An 8,758-nucleotide genomic window follows, 5' to 3' on the forward strand; every position below is an offset into this window, starting at 1 on the left:
GAGGCAGTTTAGTCACGAAATCCATGGTAAGATGTTCCCATTTCCACTCAGGTATTTCCAACGGATGAAGTTTCCCAAATGGCTTCTAATGCTCGGCCTTAACCTATAGACACGTCAATCACTTACTCACGTACTGAGTCACCTCAAATTTCATTGCAGGCCACCAATAATTTTTCTTCAAGTCTTGGTACATCTTGGTCGCGCCCGGGTGAATAGAATAGCGCGACTTGTGTGCCTCATCCAAAATTTTATCTCTGAATCCTCCATACCTCGGTATCCATAAACGACCATCCTTATATTTCACCCCATCACCTACGTCTTCCAACAACTTTTCCTGACCCCAAATACGCTCTGACATAATCCATTTCACCTGCAACGCTTCATTCTGTACGTTGGCTATTTGTTTCAAAATGTCGAGTTTGAGAATAAGCTGGTAGGATTTCACACGAATAGGTTTTGGTCTCTCCTTCCGGCTTAACGCGTCGGCCACCACGTTAGCCTTACCCGGATGATACATGATCTCCAGGTCGTAGTCCTTAATCAACTCCAACCATCAACGCTGCCGCATATTCAGTTCCTTTTGTTCGAAGAAATACTTTAAGCTCTTATGATCGGTATAAATAACGCAAGGAACACCGTACAAATAGTGCCTCCACAACTTAAGCGCAAATACAACCGCTGCCAGTTCTAAATCGTGGATAGGATAATTCGCCTCGTGAGGCTTCAACTGTCGTGAGGCATAAGCGTTGACTTGACCTCGCTGCATCAAAACACACCCAAGCCCCTGATAAGAGGCATCAGAATACACCACCAAATCATCGGTGCCATCAGGTAAAGCTAAGATCGGGGCATGCGTCAATTTGTTCTTTAAATCGAGAAAAGCCTCCTCCTGTTCCGTACCCCAAAAGAACTTAACACTTTTCTTAGTCAGCTTGGTTAGTGAAGAAGCAATTTTCGAAAAATCGGGAATAAAGCGGCGGTAATACCCCGCCAAACCCAGAAAACTACGGATTTCGGTTGGAGATTTAGGAGACTCCCATTCATTCACGGCTTCCACCTTTGCGGGGTCAACCAAAATACAACTCGGGTTAATAACATGGCCCAAAAATTGAACCTCACGTAACCAGAAGGAACACTTAGAAAATTTCGCATACAATTTGTTCTTTCGCAGAGCCTCCAGCACTTCCCTGAGATGACCGGCGTGATCGGATTCACTTTTTGAGTACACAAGAATGTCGTCGATGAACACAATAACTGAACGATCGAGCATCGGTCTACACACCCGGTTCATAAGATCCATGAACGCAGCCGGTGCGTTGGTCAAACCGAAAGACATCACCAGAAATTCGTAATGCCCATAACGAGTGCGAAAGGCAGTCTTAGGAATATCCTCCTCCCGAATCTTCAGCTGATGATACCCGGACCTAAGGTCGATCTTCGAGAACCAATTAGCTCCTTGGAGTTGATCGAATAAGTCATCGATCCTCGGGCGTGGGTACCGATTTTTAACAGTGAGCTTATTCAACTCACGGTAGTCAATGCACATTCGTATGCTACCGTCCTTTTTCTTAACGAACTAGACCGGGGCACCCCAAGGTGAGATGCTCAGTCAAATAAAGCCCTTATCGAGCAAGTCTTCCAATTGAGCCATAAGCTCCTTCATTTCATTCGGCGCTAGACGGTAGGGAGCTCGGGCAACGGGTTTGGCGCCCGGTACAAGGTCTATCTGGAACTCGACCTCGCGATCCGGCGGCACATCTGACAAATCATCTGGAAATACATCCGGGAAATCCCCAACAATAGGAACATCACCGACGGTAGCCACCTCGGTATTCACATTCATAGCATACGCCAGATACGCCCCGCACCCCCGCTGTATCAACTTCCCCCGCTTAATCATGGATATAATATGTGGCGTCGCAGCATTCTGATCACTGAAGACCGTAATCCGAGTCCCATCCGGGGCCTTTAGACGAACGAGTTTCTGACTACAAATGATCTGAGCATCAACATTCGCGAGTCAATCCATCCCGAGCACCACATCGAAACAACCAAGCGGCATCAAATACAATCGCACCGGAAATCTATGACTAGAAAACTCGATGGAACAACCCTGAATAGCCCTAAACACAGACACGGATTTTCCTACGGCGACCTCAACCTCAAACACATCGACTACGCGCTCGGGTGATTTGTTCAACGAGGAACAGAAAGCGGTAGACACAAAACTTCTACTGGCGCCCGAATCAAATAAGACTGACGCCTGTAATTCATCAAGTAGAAAGGTACTTAGGACAATATTATACTACTGCTTAGCTAAACGATCAACACATACGAATTCAAAGGAATAAGAAATTGTAACGGTGGAATGAAAGCTAAATAAGGAAAAAGTACCTGAAACGACATCCGCATCCTCTTTCGCTTCCTTCTTGGAGATGTTGAAAGCCCTCGCCCTGGCCTTTGGCTTCTCATCCATCTTCCCCCTCGAGGAAGTCCCCTGCCCGGACCCCCCCCCCCCCGCCTTAATGGAAGGACAGTTTGATGCCAAGTGACCCGAGCCCTTACAGCGGAAACAGGTCAATGTCGGGCACTCGAAATGGGGGTGTCCCACCTTATCACAACAAAAACAAGTGCCAGACCCCATCCTACACTTCCCCTTATGCGGCTTCCCACACTTCTTGCAATTACCAGACGCTGCATCCCTTTTAAACTCAGAAGTCTCAGTCTTTACCCTTTTCCCGGACGAGTTAAAATTGTTCCCCCCAGGCCACTTACCGTACGAATTTGAGTTCTATGCCCTCCTATTCTCCGTAGGCGGTAATTTCTCCCTCTGATCATAAAGCGTACCTGCTAGAGTTCATGTCGGTAGTCAACACACCCCTACGAATATCCACCGAAAGTCTCTTCACGTACTTCTTAATCCTCTTGGCTTCGGGAGTAACCAAGTCGGGACATAAGCGAGCCATCTTGTTAAACTTGATGGTATACTCCCGATGCGACATAGAACCAGCCTCCAAGGTCAAGGATTCCTGTTCTATTTTATCTAATTCATGCGGAGGACAAAACTGATCGAGAACCAATTTCTTCAACACATCCCACGTCATCCTCCTAACCTCACGATCACCCATAGCTTGCGCCAAGTTATCCCACCAACATAGTGCCTCGGAACGGAACGAGGCAGTAGAATAAGTCACCATGTCATCCCCCTTGCATTTACTAACCCTCAGAACAGACTCCATCTCCCTCACCCACTGATGTGCTGCCAATGCATCTTTAGTGCCATCGAAAGAAGGGGGGTCGCACTTCTTAAAGTCACCATACGAGCAACCCCGGGTCGATACACTAACGGTCCGCACCTCATCTTCATCCCCACTCGGAACATACACTTCCTCTTCCTCTTCGACCTGTACCTCCTTACTCTTCCTTCCCCTATCCGAACCCTTACCAGCTAGTGATTCTTCCATGACCTTGACGGACTCAGCAACGATCTCTGGAATGGCGCTATGGAGCACCTGGTAAACCTCATCCGCGATAGCCGCGTGTAAAGCAGGATCTAAGGCGGGGTTACCCCCTCCTCATGAATCGGAGTTTCCTGCTGGGGAGTAGGAATCTTATTCTCGGCTTCGGCACGTGGCCTACGACCACGACCACGACCGCTAGAACCACCTCTCCTGGTTGTTCGAGTATTAACCATGACTTATCCCTACAAAGACAGAGTTTTAATATGATTAAGTATAAGTGGCATTTAGAACATGTAAGGTAAGGGTAAACTGCTAATGACGTTGATCAAGTGTGATTAAACGTTTACTTTACCCGCCCGTCCTAATCACCCATGGCCCCTAACCATATTAGCACTCTATCTAACACTTAACAGTTAATCACATAAGGGAAATCTTAAATGTAAAGGAATGACTAAATAATTTAAAGTTACCTCTTGGCGTGCAGCTACTCGCGGCGGGCATACTGGTCCATTTTCTTACAGTTCGAGTCCAAGCATTCGGGGATGCTTGGATCCCTCGAACCAAGGCTCTGATACCAACTTGTAAGGCCCCGAACCCCGGGAACCCCACAGTTGGTAATCATTCAAACACTCGTAAAATTTAATAAACTTAAAAACCGTTTCTTCCATTAAAACAAACGTATCAGAGTATAAATTTTGCGGAAAACATGAAAAATGAAATAAGTTCCCGAAACCCGGGAATTTTGCCCTAGAACCAAAATAGGTATAACTTTTATAAGTTTTCTTGAAATAAAATATTCATAAACAATTCTTCCTTCCAGTATGCCCTTCACCATCCAAGTAGCTCCGTGCACGTCCAAGCGATAAGGCATCATCTTCCAAATCCTGAAACTTACACTAACATGCACACAAAGTCAGCTTGAGCTGAGTGAGTTCAAGTTTTAAGTAAAAGATTTACTCCATACCAAAGGTTTTCTAAAAGTAAAAGGGTAAATCCATCTAATCATCATTATCGAACTTAAACATCCTCATACATACATATACAAATGTATATGTAAACATCCATTCAATAACATACCTATATATATAACAGTATATATATATATATATAACATCCACGTATAACATCAGGGTCGAGCAAACGTACAACCCAAACACGTAACATCAGTGCATGCAAACACGAAGTAGGCATACACAACATCAGTAGTCGAAACGACTACAACATCGCCAAATAGAGGCCAAGAAATAATGTATATACATATATATATATATATATATATATATATATATATATATTTAACATCCCAAGACTTACAATATACTAGCAAGCCTATATAAAATCGTTTTAAAACATTTCATCAAGTAAGAAAACATTTAGGTGCGCATGCTAGCCCAAAAGTAAAATGAGTAAAAAGGGCATCATGAACTCACCTGAGATCAATCGAATACTTGCAACGAGCTAGGAAGTTCCTAAGGGCACAATCACAAGCAAGGGCCTGTAAATTATACATAACGCGTTACTAAACTAGACGGTAGGAACACTCTAGCCTAATGGGCCGTACAAGCCCAACACTTTGGCCCAAGGCCCAACAACTTGGCCCAAGGCCCAATACCTGGCCCAAGGCCCAACAACTTGACCCAAGGCCCAACACTTGGCCCAAGGCCCAAGGATAGTCAAATCGGGTCGAATGCGCGTGTAATAAACCTTAAAACCATTTGTTAAACGAATCAGCCCCGAATGGACCAAATTCCATCTTAACTCTTTTCATTCGTCATAATTATGTCACCCGAGTTGATTGGGTTGACGGTTCCTTTTTACAACACTTACTTTAACATTTAAACGAAAATTCGCGCACCGCCGACTCGATTGACGAAGCATTAACCACGACAGCCCCGAGCACCAAAAAATAATTTTTCCACAGCCCTTAAACCCCCCTAAGGCTGCACAAACTGAATCGGTCGGTCACCCGATCAACTAACGCATCAAACTCAACAATTTACAATTCTACACCCGATAAACCCTAGTTTTCGAACTAAAATCGATTGACCGACCTAAACACATCCAATGACCACGGAATTTTAATATGATGTACATGTCATACCTAGTGGGATTTTGATGCGAAAACCTCACTCGAAACAGCCCCGGAAACGCTCAATTGGGCGGCCACCCGGTTAGCCTACAACAAGACGATTTTCGATCAATACGCGCAATATGAGGGTCAATTAACGTGAAAAAGACTTGGGGAATCGTAGTACATACCTTGAATTGAAGTTCTAAGGCTTAAAGTTGGCTGCAAAAAAGAAAATCGGTGGTCTTATGGCTGCTCCTTTCTGCCGATCGCTGCAGGTATAGGGGCTAGGGTTTTATTTTTTTTATGTTATAACATAAGATATTACACTCTAGTCCTTCTAGATTCAAGTGTAAGGCAAAATAGAAGGAATGGTTAGGTTCTTTAACGTACCGGGATAACGTGAAGGCTTCCGAGAAACATCGGTTAAGTCCCAAGAGTTATACATACTCTACAAGCTTTAGTTCTACAAACCAGAATTATTTAAAACTGTTTCTAAAAAAGAGATTTGGACACAAGTGGAATTTGTCACCTTACGTCCACTTCTTTTATTTATTTTTTATGTTACTTTTTTCATGCATGAAACCTTTTTATCTCGACATAAATTATTGCATGTGTGGGCACAAAATAATGACGTTATCCACTCATCCTCTAATCCTTCGATCTCCCATATTTCTAAATTATAACGACCTCTATAATTACTTTTATATAAATTTTTGTTTTTAAAGTTTTGATACATTAAAGTGTATAAACTACCAATGAACTTTCCAAAACTTTCCTAATCTTAGCAGGTGAGTGGAGTGCTAGCTGTAAGCAGACGATCGTTTACTCTCCATTACTGCATGATCGAATTTTATTTTCATTGGTTTCATCCTATAACCGAGTCCGCTTCAATGCCACTTACCTAACAAAATATGATTTATTGGTTCCGTTATGGTCCAATAAGTTTTTCGATAATAGTTTCTCATAACTTGCCATATGAGATGAATGAAGTCTGATGATCAGACGATCGAGTGGCTCTTTTAAAGTTCTTTAAATAAAAGGAAGCAGAATACCCATGATATTATGTATAGAAAATCAAATTCATTTATATAAAAATACATTCAATACAACATTCAATACTGAAAACAATACAAGAGTTACGTTAGCTAGGAAAGACCAAATTAAGGTAAAAACATGTAATCAAGAGGTGCACAATTATTTATAGAGAAGGTACACTTTGACATCAAACCAAAATCAGTTACGATCAATATCACACTACCACTTCAGTGGTGTGATTAGCCGCACTTGGACTACACCATATTGATTGTGTTTTGGTCCTTTCCTTCTGGAACTCTCGGTTCATCCAATTCGCTCATTTTTTCTTTGAATTCGGTGATTTTTTCATCAATAACCGGCTTCTTGTTCTTGTAAACAAAATATAATATAATTTGAATGATACCAAAGGTAAATCCGAGCGTATTTGGGATCTGTTAACAAGAAATCAAACGTTAGAAACTTGAAGAAAAATATGAAAAAATTTCGCAAGATTTTAGTCTTGAATACCGCAATGTTGAAGTCCCCAAGAAGTAGACCATAAAAGAACCACATAACAGCACTAATCGTAAGAGCGATCGACAAAAGAATTGGCATGTACGCAACACTTTTGGTCTTGATCACTTGTCTCTGAAAAAAAAAGTAAATTTAAAAAATAGTTTTCCATTCATTGTTATAAAGTTAGTATTATTGCTAATTGTAGATGATGTTTAAGGTATGTATTCACAAACCCTAAATCTATTTATAATCTATAGTAATCTAAAATTTGAAATACTTATATTATAATGCTATTAAATTTCAAATTCCTTTTAATTGTATTAATACTATATATTTTCTAAAACTGGATCCAACAATAGTGGTACTTTAATATCTTTTCCTCTATTTTCGGAGATAGAAAAAAAAAATTGTTCCCATCCTACCTCACGGCCTTAGAGGCTTAGACCCTATCAGTAACATACTATGAGTGAAATTTTATTAGATATTTGTTTTTATATGTACCACGACACCTAAGGGCGCGACAAAAACACACAGAGAAAATATAAGACAAATCCATCCAACAATCGCGCAACGCTTATCTCCTTTTGTAAGGAATTGAGTTAGAAGAACAATCAATCCAAATCCAACAACTATGAACAATGTGATCAGCTTCAAACTTTCCATCTGCACATGAAATAATGCTTCCAAATAATTAGGGCTAAGAGAAATTAACAAACGATCATAATAGGAAAATAAATCAAAAAGTCACAAACGCCTACCCTGGCTTTCCTATGCGCATAGATGACGTAAACACAAAGATAAAAGGTTTCTATGACAATGCCAACGGAGTTGATGGTGATAAGAAGCATGGCATCATGGCCCTTTAGCAAAGCGTAGTAGATCCAAAGCATGGCACTAAACAATCCCACCACATAAGGTATTGACTGAAACCCTTCGGTTGATTTCTTTTTGTAAACGTTGTAGAACGTCGGCCTGTTTTTTTCAATGCAAAAATGTTTGAACTAAGTGTGTGTGCTTAGAGTGATATATATATATATATATATATATATATATATATATATATATATATATAAACCTAGGCTAATTACAGATTATTTATGATGAAAAGAGGATTCAAAACTTACAGTGGTGAAAGAAACACCAGGAATGAGACAATATTGCCTGCAAAACATGCATAGTGCTAGCTAAGTTTAGGATTAGGGTTTATTAAGGCTTGCTTGGCAACGTCTATATATTCCATGCATCATGCATGCTTTTATTTACATATAATATTATTAATGAAAGAAAAAGTTAAAAAAACACACACATATATATGATATTATTAATGAGAGAGAGTACCCATAAGGCCAAATCCAAAAGTCAAGAGATGATGGTAGTGACCAGCAATCACCATTTTTACAGCTTATGCTCTTGAAATCGGACACTAAAATCAATCAGTTACAATGAACTGCTACAGTAGATGGTTTATATAGAGGGGATTGAGGGTGGTGGATGGTGGGGCCATGAGGTCCATGTGAAGAGGTAGGTCCCAGCAGAGCCCAGTTAGACCTGCAAGACTCACCTCAAACAGGGGCGTCTGCGCAAAGGCTAAACTCGCAACCCCTTGAAGAGGGACGTCTGCGCAGAAACCAACTGGGCCCGCAGGACCCACCATGCTCAGAGACGTGACGTCCTTACGCGCAGTAAGGGACAGAGT

The 8,758-nt window shown here is 41.4% G+C and overlaps 1 protein-coding gene across 1 annotated transcript; it reads right to left on the reverse strand.

Annotated features, from left to right (window-relative positions):
* Nucleotides 1–6,590: 6,590 nt before the first annotated feature.
* Nucleotides 6,591–8,514, reverse strand: LOC143570862 (bidirectional sugar transporter SWEET14-like). Its single transcript, XM_077056401.1, has 6 exons — nucleotides 8,401–8,514; nucleotides 8,187–8,223; nucleotides 7,821–8,034; nucleotides 7,564–7,725; nucleotides 7,075–7,194; nucleotides 6,591–6,998 (listed from the first exon to the last, which is right to left on the reverse strand). The coding sequence occupies exons 1-6, from the start codon at nucleotides 8,453–8,455 to the stop codon at nucleotides 6,822–6,824; spliced, it is 765 nt and encodes a 254-aa protein (XP_076912516.1). The 5' UTR covers nucleotides 8,456–8,514; the 3' UTR covers nucleotides 6,591–6,821.
* Nucleotides 8,515–8,758: the final 244 nt, after the last annotated feature.

The sequence above is a fragment of the Bidens hawaiensis genome, unplaced genomic scaffold (assembly GCF_021521415.1).
Source record: "Bidens hawaiensis isolate Kalapana, Puna unplaced genomic scaffold, B.hawaiensis_p1.1 tig00025122_1, whole genome shotgun sequence".
NCBI classification, from domain to species: domain Eukaryota; kingdom Viridiplantae; phylum Streptophyta; class Magnoliopsida; order Asterales; family Asteraceae; genus Bidens; species Bidens hawaiensis.

Coding starts and splice junctions, on each gene's coding strand:
- LOC143570862 (XM_077056401.1), bottom strand. CDS start 8,455: ATGGTGATTGCTGGTCACTACCATCATCTCTTGACTTTTGGATTTGGC. Junction 7,726..7,820: donor ATGCGCATAGGAAAGCCAGG/GTAGGCGTTTGT, acceptor TTTCATGTGCAG/ATGGAAAGTTTGAAGCTGAT. Junction 6,999..7,074: donor TTGGGGACTTCAACATTGCG/GTATTCAAGACT, acceptor TCTTGTTAACAG/ATCCCAAATACGCTCGGATT.